Source organism: Gekko japonicus, unplaced genomic scaffold, assembly GCF_001447785.1.
Source record: "Gekko japonicus isolate JY-2015 unplaced genomic scaffold, Gekko_japonicus_V1.1 scaffold56, whole genome shotgun sequence".
In the NCBI taxonomy this organism is placed as follows: domain Eukaryota; kingdom Metazoa; phylum Chordata; class Lepidosauria; order Squamata; family Gekkonidae; genus Gekko; species Gekko japonicus.
This window is the reverse complement of record NW_015169779.1, coordinates 1753458-1779108: the sequence shown is the minus strand read 5'-3', so window position 1 is coordinate 1779108 and position 25651 is coordinate 1753458. Positions and strand designations below refer to the sequence as shown.

Here is a 25651-nt window from a genome sequence, read left to right as displayed (position 1 = left end):
GGTTCAGCATCTTAACCACTTGAGCCACCGCAGCAGTGTGCAGGCATGCAAAACCTGTGTCTCTATTGCATTTCAAGTGTCCCAAAAATGTTCCCTTGGGGAGATCCTGAAGTCAGATACGTTTGCATCTATGGGCCAGGCATTTGCTGTGATTGGGGTAGGGCTGGAAAAATAGGAAAGAGATTGCTGGGTTCGGCTGGTTGGTTATTGGTTTGGAAAGTGGAAATTGAAGTCATCAATCATGATCAGATTAGCTGGGAGGAAGCTCTGGGGTCCTTGGGGAAATGGCCCTTGATTGAATCCCTCTCTGGGCGGGCTGACCCATATGACTGACAGGGGGGTGGGTCGGCTTTCCTTTCCTCTTTGGCATGACTCCTTCTGTCTTTCCTGGGCCAACACTCAGGCATACGTGTGTACAGAAGGGTATCAAACCATAAAGGAAAAGAGGGTTTCCTTGTCTGAGGGTCTTGTGGGCATCAATACACAAAGACACCTGGTTGGTCGTAGCAGAAAACGGAATCCTGGATAGATGACCACCAAGGTCACATTTCGCCAATGGCACCAAAAATCATTGAGGATAGGCCCTAGGTGGTTCACCATACCAAATAAATTTGGACGTGTGGGTCACCATACCAAAAAGGTTGGAAACCACCTTTCTAAACTACGGTTGAGGGATGACATGATAGAGGTTTACAAAATCATGCATGGGATGGAGAAGGTAGCGAAAGAAGTACTTTTCTGCCTTTCTCACAATACAAGCACTCATGGGCACTCAATGAACTCAATGAGCAGTAGGCTTAGGACACATAAGAGGCAGTCCTTCTTCGCTCAAAGAGTAATTAACACGTGGAATTCACTGCTGCAGGAAGTGGTGGCAGCTACAAACACAGACAGCTTCAAGAGGGGATTGGATAAACATGTGGAGCAGAGGTCCATCCGTGGCTAGGTACAGATGGAACACTATGCCTGGGGCGGTGATGCTCTGTATTCTTGGTGCTTAGGGGGCACCAGTGGTGGGGCTTCTGGAGTTCTGACCCTGCTGGTGGACCTCCTGATGGCACCTGGGTTTGAGTGTTGGACTGGCTGGCCCGTTGGCCTGATCCAGCATGGCTTCTCTTATGCTCTTAAATAAATGAATACATTACAGACAATTATGTTAGAGATAAGTGCTCCGATCCAGCAAGGATATTAATACATGGGAGCAGGCTTCTTTACATATTTTACATACAGTTGCCTAGGAATACACACCTGGATACGGGATATCCCTTGTGATCTCCCTATTTGGGAACAGAGGGTCCTGTTCATTCTGTCAGGAACTAGTCACACGCACAACTTCATTGTCCACAAGTACAATTGGAACAGGTTAGTAACTTGTTAAGCATTACATTGATTGAAAATTATTTCTGTACAGCAAAAATGATGGGCAGTACTTTGGATTTCTTATGCAACATCTACATATTATTTTAAAATTAAATTTCTAATCTGCTCCCTCCCTCCGAAGAGCCAAGGTGACTTTTGAGCATCACACAAAAGCAACGTGAAACATAATTCAAGCCCAGAAGGACCTATTAAAATATTCCACTTCCTTTAAAGTAGAAATTAAGCAGCCGCTCCATTACTGGAATGAATGGCTAGCAATTCTTTGTAGTACCTACCATCAAGTAAATGGGATATTTAAATACCCTAATTCAAAATTCTTTTTATCTGCCCACAGATTATGTTGTAGTTCAGACAATCTCCTGCTTTTTAATCAACTAGTTAAATATGCTTACATTTAAATATATGTATGTATTACCAAGACAAGTCTGAGTTATAACTACGTTTGAGATCTGCAAAATTTCCCTCACTGATTCCAGAATTTCATGTCGTGAAGTAAATGCAGAGTTTATTTTATTTTATTTTTTTATTTTTTAGATTTATACCCACCCTCTCTGAAGGCTCAGGGCGGCTAACAAGACGGCACGAATGCCAACATTAAAACAGATAAAAACAGGATAAAACAATATAATACAATCAAATAAAATATTGGTGCTCTAGATATCACGTGATTCCATGGTGGACAGAGGGGCTAGGGCTGCCAAGTGGGGGCGGGGGGCGGCTAAACCCCTGTTTCGGAGAGGTGACACAAACAAATCAATCACGTTGGGGGTGTGGCCCCGATCGTCGGAGGGAAAACTCTATGGTTTTCCCTCCGACGATCGGGGCCACGCCTTCAACGTGATCGATGTTGCGTGCACATTGAAGAACGGCTCCCGGAGCACGGTGAGGCACTCCCACCCGTAAGAAAATTTGACTTGGCAACCCTAGGAGGGGCACACCCAGGGGAGAATTGACTGGCTTATGATGCTTAAACCTAATTTTCCCTCTTGTTCCTCCCCATGGAATCTACACTACTGGCTCCTTTCTTGTCTACAGAAAACAGTTGAAAAAACTACTTATAGATCTAGGTGGTCAGCCATGTTGGTCTGAAGCAGCAGAACAAAGTTAGAGTCCAGTGGCACTTTTCAGACCAACAAAGGTCTGTTCAAGGGGTGGAGCAGGTGACGCCTTGCACACGAGAGCTCACACCTTGAATAAACCTTTGTTGGCCTTAAAGGTGCCCCCACTGGACTCTCAATTTGTCCTTTTGTTATCTACAGGGGGAGGTCACATGCAAGAGATAATGCGGGGGTGGGGGAAGCAAGGCTATTTCCTCTGGAGGAATTTGACCCGCAGTTGTGCGATCACACAGTCCTTTGACGCTGCGGGGGGCAGCCCGCCACTGCGTGACCAGACGCAACCACGGGTGAGTCGGGGTGGTGGTGGTTGCCATTTGTTCCTGATGCGCTTAAACGGGGAATCGATGAATCGCATCTCAGCACTGAGGGCTCCCTATGGAGTGCGCGATGATGCGCATACTGGGAAGGGGGGGGCAATGGCACGGAGTTGGGATGGCCTGATTGGACCATCCCAAAGCCATGAGAATACGCTGGAGTGATCACACAGGGAAAAGTGTGTCCATGGCCCGTAGCAACCCATTTGCTACTGGACTTTCCCTGGTGTCTTTTTACTCCACTTCTGCAGTGGAGCAAAACGGGTTGCCAATGAGTTGCGGGGCACATCCCAGGTGTGCGTGTCTGATCGTGTCCTCTAAATCCGCCCAGCATTTGCGCCTATGGCGCAGCTAATTGTGTGTGTGATCGTGCCCATATTTAACCTTTCTCACTGGGACTCAAGGCAAATTACACATAATGAGTTAATACAATCGACAGCATGGGACATTCAATAAACAGTGAAGTAGGATTTGGGTTGAAGAACCAACCAGAATTTTTTTTTTTTTTTTAAAGAACAGAACTGAAGCAAAGCACAAGTGTTAACTTGACACATTAAATGAGGCAAGATTGAGTAGAAGGATCCAATTGACGGCAAAGTGTGCACAGTAGTATAGATCACAGCCCCTAATAGTTTGTCCAAGCAACTTTGTGAATCGTTTTGCAGAGTGCAACTCTATTGCCTGTGTAGAGAAGCCCTCTGTCAGCAAGCTGCCAATTATTTTCTACTTTCGCTTTCATATGCATTCCTTCTTATGCGCTTAATTGCTTCACAGCAACAACATGTATCTCTCAAGGCCACAGGAGGAGAGCCACTGGATAGTTGCTTAGGTTATCTCACGGAGGTGCCGTTGGAAGAGTATCTGTTATGCTTAGTGCTACCGTTTCGTTCTCAGGCCTAATGGCGCGCGGGGGAACTCCCGCAATTGGGCCTTGCTAGTTTGAATGCACTTTGATACCTCGATACTATCATGCTCTTTGATACCTCGTCATTCCTAACAGTGTTCCTGTCAATGCATCTTCAGCTCAATAAAAGTAAAACCTTTCTGCAAGTGTGTACTGCGTTGTAGCTGTGGAGACCTGACACCCTCTTGGGTAATTCAGCTCTGCATAGTTTGCAGATAGCCAGGCGCTTTTAGGACTTGAGTGTTTCTTTAAACATTTGAAAATAATAAATAAAGGCCCCTCCATAAGAACATAAGAGAAGCCAATGTTGGATCAGGCCAACGACCCATCCAGCCCAACACTCTGTCACACAGTGGCCAAAAATACCAGGTGATATCAGGAGGTCCAGCAGTGGGGCCAGGACACTAGGAGCCCTCACACTATTGCACCTCCCAAAGGTGTCTGTTGTGGGGAGGGGAAAGGAAAGGAGTTTGTAAGCCGCTCTGAGACACCTTTGGGTAGTGAAGGGCGGGGTATAAATCCAATCTCTTCTTCTTCTGTTGGGTCCCCCTTGTCCACATGTTTGTTGACCCCCTCAAAGAACACTAACAGGTTAGTGAGACAAGATCTCCCCTTACAGAACCGATGCTGAGTCTGCCTCAATAGGTTTTGTTCATCTATGTGCCTACTAATTCTTTCCTTAATAACAGTTTCCACCAATTCACCCGGTATCGATGTCAGACTGACTGGCCTGTAATTTCCCAGATCTCCTCTGGAACCCTTTTTAAAGATGGGAGTGACATTCCAGTCCTCAGGAATGGAGGCAGATTTTAAGGAAAGATTACATATTTTTGTCAGAAGATCCACAAGTTTACATCTGAGTTCTTTCGGAACTCTCGGATATATGCCATCCAGGCCTGGTGATTTATCAGTTTTTAAGTTGTCTATCAGTCGTAGGACCTCCTCTCTCATCATCTCAATCTGACTCTGGTCTTTCAACACCCCTCCCGAAGTCAGTGGTTCTGGAGTGGGCAAGCACTTCTCATCTTCCACAGTGAAGACAGAGGCAAAAAATGCATTCAGCTTCTCAGCCATTTCCCTATCATCCTTCACTACTCATTTTACCCCTTGGTCATCTAAGGGCCCCACTGCCTCCCTGGCTGGTTTCCTGCTTCTAATGTATTTGAAGAAAGTTTTATTGTTGGTCTTTACGTTTTTTGCTATATTCTCTTCATATTCCATTTTTGATCACAGACTTGTATTTTATTTGCCACAGCCTGTGTTCCCTTTGATCAGCCTCACTGAGACTAGCTTTCCACCGCTTAAAGGAATCCTTTTTATTTTTTACAGCTTCCATTACTTTGTTTGTTAACCATGCAGGCTTTTTCCTATACCTGTTTGTGCCTTTCCTAACCTGCGGTATATATTTTTTCTGAGCTTCTAGGATTGTAGTTTTAAATAGTTTCCAAGCTTCCCCAATGGTTTTGAGGTTTTCTGCTTTTCCTTTCAGTTTCTTCCTCCCCTGGTCATTTGACCCCCCCAGTGAGTCTCTGACTAGAAAAGGACCGGAAAATGGCCTGGGGGAGGCATCTTTTCACTCCCCGGTGGTAACATACAAATCTGACCATGTGTAGAGGAGTCGATCTCATATAGGGTTGCCGTGTCCCCTCCTCGCTCCAGCGGGGGGGGTTGGGGGTGTTCCGGGAGTGGGTGGGGCTGCCCCAAGGCCCGCCCCTAAGCGCAACCACCCACCCGACCACCCCTCTCCCTCTCTTCCTGTCAGATTTAAAGGGCTTCAGCAGATTGGCGGGGAGCATGTGGCCTCCCAATCAGCTGGAGGGTTCTTTAAATCTAGAAGGAGGGAGGGAAAGGGGCAGTCGTGAGTCGTTGGTCGCACCTTGGGGTGGAGCTTCCCCACCCGGACCTGGGGGCTGGCAGCCCTAATCTCCTAGGTCCTGGCCACCCGATTGGCCCCCGGGCAGAAGTTGGAAGGGACAGGTACAGTTATAGTTCCTGCCCGTGTTGCTGGGTTTTCAAACATTCAGCAGCCGAGACTGGTCCTCTGGAAGCCGCTGCCGTGGGCCTCCTTCTTAACCTCCATGCCAATAACCCTCCATACCAGTTACGCTGCAGGGACTAATGCTTGCTGAAGGTGCCCCCTCTCTGAGTGGCACAGTTGGCCTCAATGCATGGCTGCACTTTCTCCATGGCATGGCTGCCTCGTAGGGTTGCCAGGTCCCCCCTGGCCACTAGCGGGGGATGGGTGGGTAGGGTTGCCAGATCCGGGTTGGGAAACTCCTAGAGGTTTGGGGGTGGAGCCTGGGGAGGACAGGGACCTGAGGGGGCACAGTGCCACAGAGTCCACCCTCCAAAGCATACCTTTTATCCTGGGGAACAGATCTCTGTAGTCTGGAGAGGAGCTGTAATTCCAGGGGATCCTCAGGTCCCACCTGGAAGTTGGCATCCCTACCAGTTCCTCCTGACTCCAAGGCAGTGTGGAAGATCTCTTTACTGGCCTTCAGGAGGGACTGTGAAAACTGGTTTGTTTCAGAGGGCATTTGTCTGAACTTCTTTGAGTTAGGTCTCTTGCTGTGTATGGCGTTTGATTGTTTTAAATACGTTGTTTTTAATTTGAGTGACTGGTTTGTAGAAGGGAAGGCGGAAGCTGCTTTTAAATAGATGAAACAGTTGGAAGCATGCAAAGTGGCCCTGGTTTATCGTTGACCACTGTTAACATGCGTGCTGATAACACACAGAACTTGGATTAAGAATGGGGGGGGGGGGGTTTGCACCAATTCCACTAGCCAGTTTGGTGTTGTGGTTAAAAGCACGGACTCTAATCTGGGAGAGCTGGGTTTGATTCCCCACTCCTCCATATCCCCACTCCTCCATTCGCCACCTTGGGTCAGTCATAAGTTCTCTGAGAGCTGTTCTCTCAAGGGCAGTTCTCAGAAGAGCTCTATCAGCCCCATCTACTTCACAGGGAGTCTGTTGTGGGGAGGGGAAGGGAAAGGAGATTGTAAACCGCTCTGAGACACCTTTGGGTAGTGAAGGGCGAAGTATAAATCCAATCTCTTCTTCTTCTTCATTTATTTATTTATTTATTTAAATTTCTACCCCGTCCTCCCCACGAATGGGCTCAGGGCGGCTAACAAACAAGGGCACCATGTGCCAATACATAAAACCTCTCTCCACCTCTAGCCTCTCTCCATCTCTTAACTGTGGTGAAAATGACATCGCTGTCATGTTCGCACCACCTGCTTGTGAGCTTGTTCTTATCTGTTTAAAATGAAGGATTGCGATTCCCCCCTCCATGTTTTTGTGTCCTCCTGAACATTTTCCTCCCATGTTTCATTGCTTTTTTTTGTTGCAATTTTTCCTATATTCCAAAACCGTTATTAAACCAATCCCACCTGTCTTTCTCCCACCCCCCTTGTCATCTTGGTATGCAAAAATAACCCAGTTTGCCAAAATGGAAGTGACACGAGGGCGTCAGCGCCTCACTCAAGCCCCTCCCCCCGTGGAGCTTCTGGGGGGGGGAGAATAGCCGCTGGGCCAGTGTGGGCTTCATGGGGCCGAGGCGCAGAATCTTGGGTGATCAGTGATATTTTAATTGGCCTGCAGATACCGCAGTGATTGGCATGCCGAAATTGATTGAGGTAGCCTTAGAACCTGATGCTCAATTTCAGAAGAGGGATCTCCTAATTCGGGGAATATAATGATCTGCTTTAATTCCGAAGCACAGCTGCGGAATGTTAAGTCACGGGAGTTTTCACTGCAGATTTCTCATGACGCTGCATCCCTTCTGCAAATTGGACCACTGAGATGTTTTCTCTCCCAGCTTACTCAAAAATGCACGTGTCGGGGTGTGCGTATGGGGGATTGAAGAGCTGCCTACGCCGTAGGCTGTTCATTCTGGAATCTTCTTGTGTACTTCTGTTTCCAGCCCTCAAAATGGCTTTTTGACAGCAAGTTTGAAAACAGTGGGATGTTAATTGAGTCCAGGCAACTTAACATGCCTGCTATCGAAGATCACAACACTACTGAAATATCTGATATTTTCATGTGAGGTTCATCTTGTCTGCCATGTTTTTTACAAACTGTGATAGTATCTAAGATCTCTTATGATAAATGAGCACCCTTTTGTGTTTGAGGCATTGAGTACTTTGCGGCCGATGCATGCTAAGGTCTCGGTTATTCCAGAGTCACCAGTTGGGTTTTAAGCACTAGATTTCTGTTTAGTCACATAGTCGAGTCTGACTCTTTGTGACCCCATGGACCACATCAAGCCAGGCCCTCCCGTCTTCTGTTGCCCCCTGGGGTTTGCCCAATGTCATGTTCGTTGCATCGATAACACTGTCTAACGCAGGGGTGTTGAACTTATTTGTTATGAGGGCCGGATCGGACATAAATGACACCTTGTTGGGCCGGGCCATGTGCATCATAAAATGTAATGCCAGGAAGCAGAGATTAAAAATTTATAAAGGACACAAACACAAAGGGTTTTCTTTTACTTAAAATCATGCTTAAAACATTAGCACTCTTGCAATATTTTGTTTATTTAACAGTGTCTGATGACTGACATCTCTTGCTCTGAATTATTGCATCAAAATGTCTGTGCTGTTGCAATCTTGAGTATGATGTTCAGGTGTGTATCTGTAAGCTGCAACCCTACTTTTGATTTATTGACATTCGCCACAGAAATCTCATGCTCAGAGTTCTGAGTCTAGGACCCAGGGGAAAACATGAAATGGCTGAGTGTTTGAGAGAGTCTGGTGAAGCAACCTATGATGCAGCAGAACTGGAAGCAGGAAGATGGTCAGTTCCGGTGCGGGCCTGATAGAAGCCCTCCGGGCCTGATCTGGCCCCCGGGCCGCATATATGACACCCCTGGTCTAATGTATGTTTAAAGATGGGGTGGTTGCAATTGTATTGAATTCAGGTATGCAGGGAGGGGGAAGTTCAGTTTCAGCAACTTTTAGATAGACACACACACGGAGGGTAGAACTCCCTGCAGTTCATCTTCAGTGTGAATTTTTTGTGGTTGAAGTTGCTTGTAGTATTGAAGTCCTTTTGAGAGAAGAGTGCCTGGGGGTGTCGAGCTTCAGCCGTAAAGGGACTTGTAAAAGGACCTGTGATTGGGTGCAGCTCTTGCTAGATATAAACTCAGTAGCAAGCCTGGGTTTGCATTTGTGTCACATGGGAAAAGGTGCTTATGGGCTCTCCTGTGACCCTCACTCAGTCGCTCCAGTTTCAGTGCTAACAAAGAGATGTCTGTCGCTTGTTTCAGCTCCTCAGAATGACGATAGCCAAACAGCGGCTTGGGGATGAGGAAGTCGGGGCCCGTCATTTTGCACCTCACGAGCGGGAAGACCTCGTCCAGCAGTTGGAGAGAGCACGAGAACAAGTGAGAGAACCACAGGCCTTTTGGGGAGTGTCAGTCCTGAGTGGTGACTCACAAAACTGTGTTAGTCCTTAAGGTGCTCCTGGACTCTTGCACTTTTCTCCTGCTACAGACAGACTAATACGGCCAGGGGTCATTTTGTAGAAAAAGAGGTGCAGGAGCTCATTAGCATAACTTATTAGCATAACTTATTTGCATATGCCACGCCCCCTGACATCACTGGAAGTGTGTCGGAAGGCAACACCCACCACTCAGGCTCCACTGGACTGTTTTGGATTGCTAGCTATTGGGGGTGGGGGGACATGCAGATCTGTCCTCACAGAGGAGGGAGAGCTTGTACCTGAATAAAACTTGGTCTTAAAGGTGCCACTGGACTGTTTTAGATTGCTAGCTATGGGGGGGGGGGACTGCAGATCTGCCCTCACAGAGGAGGGAGAGCTTGTACTTGAAGGCGGGCTGGGGGGGGGGCTCTGCAACTTACCTGGCTGCTTCTTGCTCCTTGTGGCCCGACTGAGGGCTGCTGGGGGCGGGGCTTGTTGCATGTGCCTGCCCCCTGGGCTCCTTACTGCCGGAGCTTCGCTCCTGTGCGCTCCCACAGGAAATGACCCCTGAATACGGCCACCCATTTTGATCTGACGCAGAAAGGGCCTGTGACTTCATAGCTCGTGAGGGCTCTGTGAGACAGGAAGCTGGGTTTCGTATTTGTTGGAGAAAGTGTTGTGCCGCCTCTCCAGGGAACCGGCCCCAAGGTGGCCTATGGTATAAAACACAATACAAATCACAAAAGTTCTTAAAACCCAGCATTCAAAAACGCAGCCAGAACATAAAATGGCACAAGACACAGAGCAGATTTAAAAGGGCGAAACAGACTAAGTCAATAAACAAGCCCATTAAGAGGAGGTAAAAGGGAAGGTATGATAAGAGTGCAGAACGGGCTCTGCTTTCCGTGTCCAAACAGTCAGATACGGAGGACGGATCGACTGTCAAAATCAAGTGATAACGCTTTCTCAAAAGAGCCGGATGGCCCAGGATTGTGACAGAAGCAGATTGCATAGAAACTGGAAGGTGGAGGGAATCCAGCTCTAACTGGGGGAAAGAGGCTGTGGGGCTTACTCCTACGTAGACCCAGATATTTTTTGCCTCTGTGTCCTTCCTCTGGCCCTGGCCTGGATGGGCCGGACTAGCCTGATCTCGTTAGATCCCGGAAGCTACTAGACTGGTTAGGAGGACTTGCCTGGGAGACCTCCGAGGAAGGCCAGGAGACAGGCGGGGAACGGCAAACCCGCTTCTGACCCTCCCTTGCCTCGGAAATCAGTTTGGCTGCCATAATTCAGCTGTGGCTTGACAGCGCCTTACAAGCCTGCATCCTGCCTCTGGTACGAGCAGTGACCCAGGATGGGAGAAAAGCAGCTGTAGTAGTGGCAGCCATAGTAGTAGTAGTAGTAGTAGAAGAAGAGGAGGAGGAGGATTTATACCCCACCCTTCACTCAGAGCAGCTCACAATCTCCTTTCCCTTCCCCCTCCCCACAACAGACACCCTGTGAGGTAAGTGGCGCTGAGAGAGGTCTCCCGACAACTGCCCTCGAGAGAACAGCTCTGAGAGAACTTGTGACTGACCCAAGGTCACACCAGCAGCTGCATGTGGAGGAGTGGGGAATCCAACCTGGTTCTCCCAGATTAGAGTCCGCGCTCTGAACCACTACACGGAACTGGTGATGGGATCTGCACTTTCTAGCCCTTTCCTCAGTTTCCCCTTCCGACTTCTATACGATTTCCAGTAGATTCTGGCTTAAATGCAGTTGAACTGCTGCTGTTATGTCGTTAAAAGGTAAAGGTAAAGGTTCCCTTGCTCGAAAGCCAGTCGAATCCAACTCTAGGGTTGCGGTGCTCATCTCCATTTCCAAGCCGAAGAGCCAGCGCTGTCCAAAGACGTTTCCGTGGTCATGTGGCCGGCATGACTAAACACCAAGGCGCACGGAACGCTGTGACCTTCCCACCGAAGTGGTACCTATTTATCTCCTTGCAATTCCTTGCTTTCGAACTGCTAGGTTGGCAGGAGCTGGAACTAGAGACGGGAGCTCACTCCATCATGCGGCACACTCAGGTCTCGAACTGCTCAACTACCGACCTTCCACAGGCTGCGGGTCAGCGTCTTAACCACTTGAGCCACCGCAGCTCCCATGTTATGTCGTATTTTGCCCTAAATCACATTGAAATGGATATGCCATGCCTGAGCCTAACAGTGAGTAGCAGTTTAAAGGCCAAGGTCGATAATTTAGTAGGAAGAGATTAACAAATTAATTGCCAGTAGGCGCTGGGGTGACTTGGTTTGTGTGTGTGTGTGCCTGTGTGCGCGTGCACACGTGTAGTTGCTCCAAATGTTAGAGTGAAGCACAGCGATGGTCTTGAATATGGCTTCCTTCTCAGATCGAGACTTTGCAACACGATCTTCAAGCAGCCTTGGATGAGCTTCAGGACATAAAAGAAGAGCGTTCTTTTTACCAAGACAAATCTGACAGATTAAACCAGGAGCTGAATCATGTTCTCGGAGGACACATCAACCGCATTATTGACGTCGATGCTCTCTGCATGGAGAACAGGTGAGTTTGCTGAGAAGTCGTCACTGCTTCTCAAGAGGCCCAAACGGCAAGCTGTTCATAATTGTCATTTCAGAAACTCAGTCCACTGCTAACATTTTGTGTTAATGGAGACCAGTAAAAAAACCAAAAGAGCCGTGCTCCAGGGACTTGAAGGGTACAAACTAGTTTTGGTGTCAGTATGAAACCAGTTTAAGTGTCACGACTTTCCCCAGAGAAGTCAGGCCCCTGTAGGTGTGTGAAGGTGCTTCTTCCTTTATCACTCTCCGATCCTTTAAAAAAACACCTCTCCAGCTCCCAGGGTTCCTTGTGTGCGTTTGAAACTGGTCTCTGCGTGTTGCAGACTTGCCTTAAACTGTTTTACTTCTAGTTTAGAGATAAACAGTCCCTGGCACAAGTGCCAAACAGTGGCTTGCAGGTCCGTAACCAGGATTTTGTGGCCTGTGGGGCAATTTTGTTTTTCTAGTGGGGCTGAAGTTCTCAGTGCTGAAAGAAAAGCCATTTAGCCAGTAGAAAGCTGTTACTTAAAGGAGACCAGTTTCTTGACACAGAGTTAGAGGGGGACTCTAGAGGTCACCTACTCCAACCCCCTTGCTCGGTGCGGGAATTAGTCAACTATAGTGCCCCACTCTGTTTAAAGGGGCACACGCCTTTAAAAATGTTTTTAAATGATTGGAAAAAGCATTTACAGGAGAAATTCCTGTGGGGCTGTGCCTTTAAGAAAGGGGGTGAAGCCCCCAAAAGCCTGGTGGCATGCCGGATCAATTTCCTTGGGACATGGGGCTGGTTCTTCATTCAGGGAACTGAGGTGATCCCTTGAGGCACTAGTGAGGGCCGCTGGGGCTGGAGTGTGCTCCCAGGGCATTTGGCCAAGAACAGCTTTTGTCTCTCCACATGACCCCTTTTGTTTGCCAAGATAGATAGAGGGGGGTTGCAGTATGACAATAATAACCACGATAGAACTACTGCAAACTGTGCAAACTATGCATAATCCGATTTGTATTAATGTAACAACAATATATCTACTTCATTGTACAAATATCTTTTACAGAAAATAAGGACGTCATAAGATGAAACTGAAGACGTCAACAGATGAAAATGGACAAACTCCCCCAGAGTTGATATTCGTTTCGAGGCGTCTTTTTCACACATAAAACCTCCTAGCAAGAAACATATCAATTACTCATTACAGGAAAATCACCCAGCAATAATCAAATCCAGCATGCAATTACCAATCCATACATACAGCTGTGCATCCACATGATAGCAAATCTTCCTAATTGAACTCTCCTTTGTTCTATAATAAAACAATATTTTTATCATCTTATTCTGTTTCCATCTTTACTACATCATTTTTCCAAACAGGTAAATGCAATAAAAATATATATAATGCATATATTCTTACCCTATACGTTTTAAAGTTACTCTCAACAAGCTCTTAGCAGCAATATCAAAAACGGGCTGATCAGCCTTAACCAGTACAAATTCTCCTGTTCCCTTATATTACTACTAGAAAGTATCACGTGCTTCTTACCACAATGTTGCCAATATTTCCAAAGTGACATTTTAAAAAACAACTTACAGAGGACAAATACAGAAACCCATTAAGTTTATACAGCCACAGATCATTTATACAGGGAAACATACTACCAAGACAAGGACATATACTGACGGAAATAACATACTCAATACACAAGCTCATTATGCACAATCAAAAACAGAATCAGAAATCTCCATACGGACTCAAGAATCACCCACCGGCAATTGCAGTACTAAGTATTTACAGGGAACACGCCAGATCCAGGGCTACATTTAATCCAGCTGGTTTATGTGTGAAAAGGACGCCTCGAAACAAATATCAACTCCGGGGGAGTTCGTCCATTTTCATCTGTTGACGTCTTCAATTTCATCTTATGACGCCCTTTTCTTTGCCGGCACAATGTTATCTTTGTGTGCAGACGTTTGGCACTTAGTCCCAAAAGGTTGCCTGCCTCTGTTCTGGTGGTTTCGTTACACCGAGCTACTTTGTTGTTTGTTTGTTTTGAAAATAAACATTTATTAACTGAATCAACCCTAACACCTCACCTACAGCATAACATAATTACATCACTTAGACATATGCATACACAGACGAAAATCAAATTTGTATTACATATTTTAGGAATAAATTTAGGAATCAATTCCAGATATTTCTGAGGAAATTTTACATTCCGCAGAGGGATTGTCATTTACATAATCTATAAAAGGATACCCCTTTTCCACAAAATTATTTTTATACCCTGGGGTCTCCATCAGCAATATTTGTGTGGCTATTTAATCCTGAATAACGATATCCCACACTTTCTGGAACCACTCCTTAAGTGAGGGTATTTTCCTAGATTTCCGTAACTGAGCTAATAACGATTTGCCAGCAACTAACAGGAGAGAAAGAAGATCTTTACGCAAAGGAGAAAATGGGTGGTCAGGCCAAAAATTTAATAGAATGGATTCAGGAGTTAAAGGAACATCACTGCCTACTATTTCTGAAATTTTAGAAGCAACTAAAAATCAGTATTTTTAGACACCGAGCTACTTTGGAGGAGCCGTTAGTGACTCCTGCTTGCTCTTCTTCCACTGACTCAGTCTCTTGAGCAAATATCGGAAGGGTGGGGATTCTGTGCATGCATCTGAGAGAATGTACATTTCTAGAAATGCTGGAAGGAGAAACATCAGTCGCTTATGCTTTTCCTGTGCTACATTTTTCTAATGTTCCCAGCTGCCTTAGTCTTAACCGGACCATCAAACTGCAAACGTTATACTCGGATATAACATGTCGTGCTCTAGTGGCTTAGAATACTGCCACAGTGATGCTTCTGTGCTATGGGGACTGAGCATGGAAATAGCATGGATTTTTCCTAACTTATTTTTATGGTTGGGTTTTTCCTCCCTGCTGCCTTGCTCTTCTTGAATGAGAGCCGGTACATATATACTGCAATCACACACACTAAACAATCCATTTTCAATCCACTTTTCAACTGGATTTTACTGTGTGAACTGGCAAAATCCAGTTGGAAAGTGCAGTTACAGTGGATTGAAAGCAGACTATTTAGTGTGTGTGACCGCAGCCTTACAGTATCTGAGACAAGGTATAAATATAGAATTATCACAGCACACCTTCAGGCAGAAGTCTTTCTCATTGTTAAGTAAATCTCTTTTTTGTTTCCACCAGCAGTGATGGGTCCATTTATAGTACAACTCTAAGCTAGGGCTGCCAAGCCCCTGTTTGGGGTGGGGGATTCCCCACTGTGGCTCTGATAAGTGGGAAGAGAATAAAAAAAAATTAAATTAAAGTTCAGCACCAGCTACCATGTTATGTCATTTCCAGTTTTTTTTTTTTTTTTTTAAACCCTGGAAGTAACATAGAGTAGCTCTAGGAATTGCTGGAAACTCTATGGTAAAACCATAGAATTTCCAGTGATTCCTAGAACTACCTGTGTAACTTCCTTTTTTAAACAAAAGGGATGTGATGCCATATCATGGACTCCCCTCAACCCCGTCCACAGCTCTTCTGCTGGTTGCCAGGCACTGCTTGGCAACCATAGCCAAAGCAGAGTTACCCCCTTCAAAGTCCATTGAAACCAGTGGGATCAGCAGGACATAGCTCTGTTTAGAACTGCACTGTAGTGTTAACTATTCAAGGCCGTCTTTCTACGTGTCCTTGCATAGTCATGGGTGACCTCCCTGTGGTTCATCTCAAATACCTTGGATTTATGAGACTGGTTTTCTGAGCCTTTGGAGTTTGAGTTCTCCAACAAATCCCATTGCGTTGGTGCAGCTTGGTGAGGACATCTTGCTTCCTTCTTTCCCCGTCCTCCCTGTAAGTGCTAGGGAGCCACTAGGGAGCAGCTGGTTTGACTGTGATAGAGGCCTTACAGGCCAGTCCCAGTTACCTCAGAGCTCTCTCAGCCCCACTTGCCTCCCAAGGTCCTTGTTGTAGGGAGAGGAAACGAACATGATTACCTTAAGGTAGAGAAAAGAGGGATAGAAAAACCTCCTCCTCTTCTTCCTCTTCCTCTTCTTCCTTTTCTTCTCCTCCTTAGGGTTGCCAGATCTGGTTTGGGAAATACCTGGAGACTTTGGGGGTGGATCCGGGAGAGGGCGGGGTTTGGGGAGGGGAGGGGCCTCAGTATGGTACGATGCCATAGAGTCCACCCTTCAAAGCAGCCATTTTCTCCAGGGGAGCTGATCTCCGTCAGCTGGAGATCAGCTGTAAAAGCGGGAGATTCCCCAGGCCCCACCTGGAGGCTGGTCACCCTCCTCCTCCTCGTACCAGAAACTATGAGCGCTCCTGAGTATCCCAGTCTTAACAGTGAAGCCTACAAGGCCGCTATATTGTTTTCTTACATTTCATCACCCTTTGTAATGTTGTGTTTCTGCAGGGAGGGCTGGGTGATTGTAGAGTGATACGCTGGGCTGAATTTTAGTGGAGTTGAGGGCTTGGCTTGTAACAGACTGAAGGAAGGGGCCCCCTCCTGAGTTCACCTTTGTGAGCCCCCTCTGATCTCAACCTTGCATATGTCACTGCTACCTTTGAAGTTCTTTCCCACGTGAACCTTGTGCAATGTTTTTAGAATGCGTTCAGGAATACTAAGCCATATTGGAGTAATCTGTTAGGGCCTGTTTGTCTGACTTGCCAGATACCTTCACGAGCGATTAAAGCAAATTCAAGAAGAGGTCAACCTTCTAAAATCAAACATTGTGAAGTATAAGGTAAGTTTTGTTTTTGCACTACATAATGCTACTTAACAGCAGGCCGTTTGAAAGCAATATATGTTCTACAAGGGTTGAACTCATAACTTGGTTGGGAAATGATTGTGAACGATTCCTGTTGGGTCTCTTGATCTGGCCAGAGCGTTGAACCATTTTATCAGTGGAAGGGGAAAACATCTCATCTGCCATATTTGAAAGCCACGCTTAATGTTGATTATTTATTCTCAAAATGGTGCCTATATTGCTATACTGTGTAGCGTTTATTTTAAATATACAGTTTCAGAACAATTGGGCACACGCCACTGGGGAATTCTGTACAGACCTCATTTAAGTGAATGGGAGCTGCAGACGTTTTCTAGTGATCATGTATGCCGGGGGTCCCCAACCTTTTTGAGCACATTTGGAATTCTGACATGGCATAGCAGGCGCAGCAACAAAATGGCTGTTACAAAATGGCTGCCACAGGAGGTGGCAGCTCTTGCCAAAGCAACATTTAAAATATCTGCACATTGCAATGTGCTGGCAAGTTTCTCTGTCAGGACATCCTCTCTGGGACAGAGTGTATGGGGGAGGTATTGAACTCCTGTGGGATTTTATAATATGGTTTTTGTGGGGTTTTTACTGTTAAAGTATACAAAGTCTGCAGTCACACACACTAAATAATCGACTTTCAATCCCCTTTCAATGCACTTTCCAACTGGATTTTGCCAGTTCACACAAACCGATTTCACACAAGAGCTGCGCCACGGTCACGCCTCCCTTTGCCCCGCTTCTATTGGTCGCATTTTATCCCGCTGTGCGGTCGCATTTTATCCCGCGGCTTCGCCTGATTTTCCCCACCGTTTTGTGATCCTCAAAAAACAGGATCACGAAACCGCGGGAAGAATCGGGCGACGCCGCAGGTCAAAATGTGGTCATGCGGCTTCGCGTGGGAAATTGACCAATAGAAGCGGGGCGAAGGGAGGCACGACCGAGGCGCAGCTCTTGTGTGAAATCGGTCACAGTAAAAAAAAAAGTTGGAAACTGCACTGAAAGTGGATTGAAAGAGGATTATTTAGCGTGTCTGACCGCAGCCAAAGAGTGCTTCCCTCTGCCTTGCCTTTAAGATGGTGTGTGTACCACCTTTGTTCTCAGATCACAGAAATTCTAAGGTAGCTAGTTAGATATAGCAGTTTGATATTAGACTAAATTTTAATCTGCTTTTAATGTTTTGCTGATGTATTTTAAAATCTTGGGATATTGTAAAGGTGTACTTCTTTTTGTATGACTGGTCTAAGGACTGTAGAAATAAAGTGAACTGAACACCTTTGTTGAAGAGGGAAAGGAAAGAGAATGTAAACTGAGGAAAGGGTTAAAGCCAAAGGGGAAGTGGGGACATCGTGTGACTGACAGGCAAAGAGAAGGGAGCAGACCCGTAAGAATGACTAAGAAGGAGCAGAGAGCAAAGATGTCTGAAGAGCCATGTGGGGAACTGATAGCCCTTGGTTTGTAGGGATGGTGGGCTCTTGTAAGAGGAATGAAGAATGGGTTTTTTTAATTAATCAAAACTTTAATAGTTTTTTCTTTAAAATGTGGTTCCCCGCCCCAAATTGTGATTTCAACAAATTTCTTTGTTTTAGAATGCGTTAGAGAGAAGGAAAAATTCCAAGACTAATAGTAAGTCAAATAGCAGCGCACTAACGGGAGTCCTCTCTGCAAAGCAAGGTACTGCGTGCATCTTCTTCTTTAACTCTTCCCTTCCAAACCCGACAACTGCTGTGTTTACTCTGAAGCTTGAATAAAAAGAGGGACTATCTTATTCCTAGCGGGAACTCTCAAGTAGTGTGATTTCCTTATTCCCATAAATCAGCACAGAATTTGATGCTAAAAGACATGAGGAGCATCAGCCCCTCCATTTCTCTTCCTGGAAATGTCTGGCACAAACAGTGTTTGCCCATAACGTCCTCATGCCTTTCCCTGCCTCCCTCTCCATGCAGGGATGGGGTGAACTCAGAGTGTGATGATGTCACATCATGTGTTGTGTTTATACTAGATATCTCGCAGCCAAGAGGTGAAAAGAGAGAGATTGGGTTGGATCCCCTCTGAATTCTGTGCAACTTTCCTGCCTCCCTCCTCCCCAAACAGCCCCAAATGCTCCTCCAAAATGCTAATGCTAGGGAAGAGGGGACTCCCGGAATCAACACGGGTGAGGGAAGTTGGACAGCTGCTGCAGGAGAAGAGAATCGTTCCCCGCCACACACAAGCAGATCTTCTCCCAGGGATCCAGCCCGTAGACTTGCCATTGTGGCAGCCCATTATCTCTAGCTATGCCCTGGGGTTCCTTGGAGCAGTTTGCGGGAAGTGGGTAGGTCAGTGTGTTTCCCTAAACGATTGTTATGCTCGCATTACAACCAAATGCTCATCTTTTACCCAACAATCCGTATCGAGCTTGGTGTGGCTCAGAAATAATAATATCTGAAGAAGTGCGCATGCGCACAAAAGTTTATGCCCGGAATTAAACTTTGTTGGACTCAACTTTTGTTCTGCCCGATACATACTAACACAGGTGACGTGATGTTGGCACAAAAGGTGAACACCTAGGCATGTGCATGTCTGTCCAGTCACCAGTCTGTTGCTTAGGCTCCCAGCATAGTACAGATGGGTGCAGTCTGACTTAATTGTATGGGCAGAAGATTCATTGTCGGAGCAGCATGGGCACAGTTGTGGAGGGAGGCAGTTGCGTTGCTCCAGTTGTGACGTAAGCAAGGCTAGAGTCTCCTTCTGCCAAGGCTGCTTGTAAAAGCTGATGGGGAATAACAGACCTCCAGGGGAAGAACCTGAACAGCCCATATGGTAGAACTGCGCATAACAAAAATGATAGCCAGCAAGGCTCCCTCTAAGCTGTGCAGTCTTGTGAGCAAAAAATCTACTTTGTGAGCTACTCTCATTAAATCTGTGAGTGAGCGATTTGGCTGCTGCATAAAATTAGTTTGCTCTGGAGCCATCCTTCCTGAGCTAAGACAAAAAATGTGTGAGCCGGAGGCTAAAAAACGGCAAGCTAGCTCACATTAACTCAGCTTAGAGGGAACACTGATAGCCAACCTAAAGAATCCCCATTTATATGAAGGGGGACAGGCTGTTGGTTAGTGGTAGAGCATCTGCTTGCTTTGCAGAAGGTCCCAGGTTCAATCCCCGGCATCTCCAGTTAAAGGATCAGGTAATAGGCGATGAGAAGGACCTCCACCTGAAATCTTCACTCAAGAGCCACTCCCATTCGAAATAGACAGTCCCGGCCTTGCTGTATCACTGTTCTGACTCTGTGTAAGGCAGCTTCATGTGTTCGCATTAACGAAAGCGTATACTCCATTTCTAACTATGGTGGATCTTGGGGCGTCAGCAGGAGTAATGGTTTAATCATTTTTCTCAAATCTCAAGGGTCGTTTCCAGCTTTCTTGGTCCCTGAAGTTAAATTGACATATCTGTGCTTCCTTTTGTATTGAATGTTTCTAGTCCAAGAGTTGTTATCAGAAGATCATGGATGTAGCCTACCAGTCACACCACAGTCCATTTCTGATCTTAAATCTTTGGCTACTGCTTTGCTGGAGACAATCCACGAGAAGAACATGGTCATTCAGCATCAGAGGCAAACCAACAAGTAAGTCCTTTCATTGGCATTTCACTGAAGCACTTCAGTCACATCCGATTATGGTTCGTTCTGTTTTTAGTGTGTGCGAGCGTTAAATGAAGGGAAATCCAGTTAATAAGTAGGTGTGTGTCTGCCTCTGTTTAACTGGGAAAGGTAAGATGTTTTAAGGAAAACTACCTGAAACTTAGCTGTATGAATCTTAATATATACTTTGTATTCAATTAGTGTGAGGGAGGGAATCTCCAGTAAGAAAGAACGGATTTTTTTGTTAGCAGTCATACTCCTATGTATTACACTGGTAGCCAGTTTGGTGTAGTGGTTAAGAGCTGAGGACTGTAATCTGAGAGAACCGGGTTCGATTCCACACGCCTCCACATGCAGCCAGCTGGGTGACCTTGGGTCAGTCACAGTTCTCTCACAGCTGTTCTCTCAGGGGCAGTTCTCTCAGAGCTCTCTCAGCCCCACCTACCTCACAGGGTGTCTGTTGTGGGGAGGGGAAGGGAAAGGAAATTATAAGGCGCCCTGAGACTCATTTGGGTAGTGGAGGGTGGGGTATAAATCTGGTCTCCTCCCCGCCCCTGCTCCTCTCCTCCCCGCCCCCTGAGCGCCTTACTGCCGGAGTTCCGCTCCTGTGCGCTCCTGCAGGAAATGACCCCTGCAAACGCTGCTGTCTGATATGTAATATGTAAATATGAATACAGTGTTTCCGTTGTGGGGCATTAGTCAGTCCTTGCAGACATAACTACAAGTGGGCAATGTCCTAGCCTTTGTGTGTGCTAATTCTCTCTCCTGAAACACCATGTCTTCATTTCAGAATTCTAGGTAATCGTGTAGCAGAGCTGGAAAAAAAGTTGAGAACCTTAGAAGTCTCTGGTCTGTGGAGCCTTCCAGGTTAGTAAATATTCACAGTGGTAGTTATTTGACTTTTACGTGTCAGAGCATAGTGAGAATTTTGTACACATCAGAGGAAACATGAATGTTTATGTTAAAAATGCCTTGCTTGTGTTATAAGGCCCTGTGGGAACAATGGGTTGAGACTATGGATGAATTGTAACGTTCCATGTTTGTGTAGGTGACTTCTCATTAGACATTTCTGAAGCCGAACCATTCTAAAGGTGCCTTACGCTATGTGGTTCATATCACAAGTGACTTTTGAAAGCTTCAGCTCTGTGGCCAGCCATTTACTAGAGCTGGTCTACATGTTCAGAAAACTGATGTGGTAGCAGACCTTCTGGATCTAACCCGTGCGAGGATGCTGGTGGAGGACTGCACAACTGAATGCTACCCATTTTTTTAAACAATGACTCCAAATCAAACCCTCCTGTACATATTAAAAAGTATTATATTGGAGAGAAGGGTAGGCTAGAATGTATTTCTCTAGACTAGTTTTCCCAAAGGTAACGGCGAGTCTTATACAGAAGTGCTCAGACACACAACCCTTCTTACAACATTCAGCCATATGAATGCTGGAAGACTCTATCATGTGGTTTTTCTGAAAGGATAGAATTGGCCTTAAGTTGTAATGTAGAAAAAGATAGGAGATACAGACTGGAATGAGTCTAAATCTTATAAAAAGCATCCAGGGATTGAAAGTCTCATTAATTCTGTTTCATTGGTTTCTTTCCTGTCCTGTCTACTGGGGAGGGAATTCATTCTCTAAAACAGCCTCCTTTCTAGATCAGCATATTTGCTCCCCTAATCCCATTGCACCTAATTGTGGTTCCTTGAACTAATTCTGTGTGCTACAACTTCAAGACCATGATTTATTGTTCTGAATTACACGTGTGTGTGCGAAGGTGCCTGAAAATGTAATGGGAGAACCGGAAGACTGCCTGTGTGAGAAGTCATTTGTATAGCAAGATTTTAACAAGAGTCTAGCCCTGTTAAGTAGTTCAGTCTTGCAGTGGCTCCAGAAAGCCAACGAAGTGAGGGTCCCCCTCACATTTTCAGGAAGGCCATTGGGTAGTGCTGGTGCCAGAAAGAGCCCTAGCCTGTTAAGACCAAAGTCCAAACTTGCCTGATGAATGGTATATCCAAAGTAGACCTTGACTGGTAGCATGTAACGGCTGCTGGGGCGAGTATTGGCTCCCATTTCATCCTTTCTTTTCTCCCATCCTTGTGAATCTTGATTCTAACACTTCCTCCCGTCTCTCACTGAGCTTCAGTTCACACGAAGGCCTCATCTAGATGTGCAACAGTGACAGACTGCTGTGGTGGCAGAATGAACTGTACCCAACCCCTTAGGATCATGTAGTGAATGCTCCATAGCCTATATCAGAGTTGGCTTCATTATGATGGCCCTGACGAAACACAAAAACAATTTACAAAAAGGACAACATTTCCTGGATTGGTCACATGGGCAAAGGCAACAGATCACCCTACTCTCTTGAACCTTGTCCAATATTCAACCTAGGGAGAATACTTTAGCCCCCTGAAAAACTGATCAATGAATCCGGGGGATTTTTTTTGCCATGGTTGACTTTCTTCCACAGAAAGTGCCCCCTTTTTGACTTAGATCTTATTACACATTTACATTAAGAAACTCTCTATCTATTCCCCACCTGAACTACATTTTATGTATCAGGTAACACATCTATTATCTTGTAGGCATCTTAGAAGTGGATCATGTTTCAAGAGCACCCTTATGCTACCACTTATAAATTTGAAGCAATATAAGTTGGGTGAAGAATAGTGAGTTGAAGGATCTCTTTAAAAATATGCACACACCCTGAATCCAGTGGTGCCACCTCAGGTTGGGAAGGCTGAGGTGAAAAGAGAGCAAAAGTGATAAAAATGGGGGAGTTCTGCAGTACTGTCATGACCGTTGGAGCCTATGAGACATAACGGGGTGTAGCCATTTTATTTGCGCCCCCTCTTGTAGACCTTCAAGTATAAGAACCTTGCCCCGATTGCTTTTTTGGCGGGAAAACGCAGGAGGGCTTTCTGTTGGTGGAGTAGGCACTCTGATGCCAATGTAATAAGGTACAACAATATTGTAAGGCTGGGAAATCATCTGAAGTTGGGGTTCTCTCTGCCTTTCCCAGAGGTGCCCTGATTATATCTGTGTAAATAATGAAATGCTGTCCTTTTTTTTTTGATAAATATTTTCTTCAATGTTCTACTACATGAAGTGAATCTAAAAATTACATCCTGCTTAAAAACTATTGACTACTTGCACAGACCTTGAACGTCAGAATGTTCAGTGTAAGATTTGGACCAAGAGAACTGGGTTCTTCTATTCTTAAAACAGAGAAGGACCTTTACTCTGAGTGTGGAAATAAATGTCATAAGTGTAGTTCCATGAGTCTTTCCCACCCCAATGATCTTTTGATAATAGAATGCAGCCTCCAGTGCTGTCATTTAAAGGGGGCAACTGATGTGGAGTGGAGAGTCTGTTTAACTCTCTCCACTTGGCTCTGCTCCTAGGTCAACTAGCCCAAGTTACTTCTGTCCCCTGGGTGGGGATCGGGTATACAGGACCTGCAAGATTTTTTCCCCAGGGGAGTAAAACCTAAGCTTTCAATGGGACACAGAATGGAGGGAAAAGGTTAGATAACTCCCCACTCCTCCACTGTTTGGTCTCTTCCTTTAAATCACAGCCATGGTGGCAGCGTTCTGTTAAAAAGATCTGGACAAAAGGGGAAATAAAGATCCCAGCATGTGGTTATGCTGTAAGAAATGCTTTTACTGAAGCGTGGACTCTTCTCTTACTCCTAAGTATTTTACCCTGGATTTATTGCATTTTAAGATCGCAGTTCTATGGGACGTCCATCAGAGTAAGCATGCGTAGTACGGTGTAGCATGCTCCGTTCACAAGTAAGAATGCCAGAGTATTTATGTCGTCCTTTATTGTATGCCTGAATATCTGTTCTATTTTATATATATATATATATATCAGTGCTTTTGTTTTGCCTCTGGGCCATTCAGAATCTCTGACACCCATTAATGCCTCCTGCCACTTGTTTTCCTGCGTCCAAAAATGATACGCCCCAGTGAATTGATTCCTTTTACTGAACCAAGTAGCAATTTAAACATTTCAGGGATGCTTTGAACCACATTATCCTCTTCAGAGACAAATGGGAGGCTTGTGGCTCCTTAATGACTAGCAAAATTTGTATTCCAGCGTAAGCACAGATGGACCAGAGCCCACGTCTTCCAATGTGACGAGTGAATCTTCACTATGCAGGCATTTTATGTGTGTGTGTGTGGGGGGAATGACCATTAAAAAAAAAAAGCAGATTCAAGGGGACTATGAAATGCAGACAGTACAGGATGAAATGTAATTCTGTAAACCTCCCCTCTTTTGGGACAGATTTTCAGAAGAGAAGTAAAAAAAAATTTTTTTTATTCATTTGAATGCTTTTATGCTGCTTTTCTTCTGGAACACAGAACACCCAAATCAGCTTACCAACTTTAAAGTCTCAGACAATCTAAGATAAGAGTTTAATCTTAGATTTTTATGCACCTTCAGTTCTTTAGATGAAAGATAGAAGACTAAGAGATCATGACAGTAGACATAAGCACGCTAAGTGCCATAGAACTCAGTCGGACTCAACTTGTTAATAAGCACACATTGGCTCAGGTCGCAGGTTCATCATCATGAGTTGGATTCTGTCAGAGGAAATGTCAGAGGAAAGAGTTCTAGACTAACCGTCTCTCTAGGATGGTTGTCTTCTCTTTGCAGGCTTTTTTTTGGGGGGGGGGGAAGAAGGATACACTTGGATGCCTTCAAACATGTACTCTTCTCCAGTGGAACCATGTGCAGTGTCATCTTTTAAAAACCTTTCCCTCCCACAGAATGCAGCCATAGGGGTTGCTATTTGAAGGGGGAGACTAGTGTGACCAGAGAGGATCTTTCCCTGTTATTTGCTTACCCCTGGAAATCAGAGGTACACCTTTTTATCCCCAGTGGGGGAAGAACTACTGTGGTACAGCATCCAAAACCTTTGTATTCCAGTGTCTGATCAATAGTATTTGTTGAACAGTGAGGTGCAATGTTTTGGGATTATGTACAGTTTTATGGTATTATCCTCCTTGATATAATTTTTTTTTAAAATTAAAAATACTGATATTATTTTTCCCACTCAAGCTGAAAGCTGATTAGAGAGACCCCTGGGGAATATAAAGCACACACTTGGCATGATGAAGGTCCATCAGTGCTTCCATAGGAGGTGCTGGAATTGAAGGAGTTTTCCTTGGCCGTGGCTCCCTCGGAGCTTAGGACATTGCAGTAAACCATACTGAGCTAAATGGACCAATGATCTGTTTCCGTATAAGGTCCAAACTAGGGGGGGCGGTGTCCCTGGGGTTGTCTTGGGCCATTTTGTAGCGTGAATTGCACTGGAGAACTCCTTTTAATGGTGCCACGGGGGCCTGCTTCTGTCTCTCCACAAAAAAAAATAAACCCCATATACAGACAATACTGAGGGGAGATCCCTCATGGCATTCTCTTTGGCAGTGCCCAAAAGGACCACTTCTACCTGCCCCATGTTTCCCCATTGTTAAATCGCTCGCTTAACAAAGCAGCCGGAGAGTGATTCAGCAAGAACACAGCTTTATTCTTCCACTCGAACACAACTCC

The 25651-nt window shown here is 45.5% G+C and overlaps 1 protein-coding gene across 3 annotated transcripts in view; it reads left to right on the top strand.

Moving 5' to 3' along the window:
* CCDC149 (coiled-coil domain containing 149) overlaps positions 1–25651 on the top strand; it is a 109911-nt gene that overhangs the window by 57402 nt on the left and 26858 nt on the right. For 2 of the 3 annotated variants that reach the window (XM_015416751.1, XM_015416750.1), the window contains exons 5-10: positions 8986–9102; positions 11527–11699; positions 16373–16445; positions 18065–18149; positions 19935–20079; positions 20885–20961. In XM_015416751.1, coding sequence (XP_015272237.1) covers positions 8986–9102; positions 11527–11699; positions 16373–16445; positions 18065–18149; positions 19935–20079; positions 20885–20961 — 670 coding nt within the window. The remainder of the gene's footprint in view (positions 1–8985; positions 9103–11526; positions 11700–16372; positions 16446–18064; positions 18150–19934; positions 20080–20884; positions 20962–25651) is intronic. The other variant, XM_015416752.1, reaches the window with a different exon arrangement.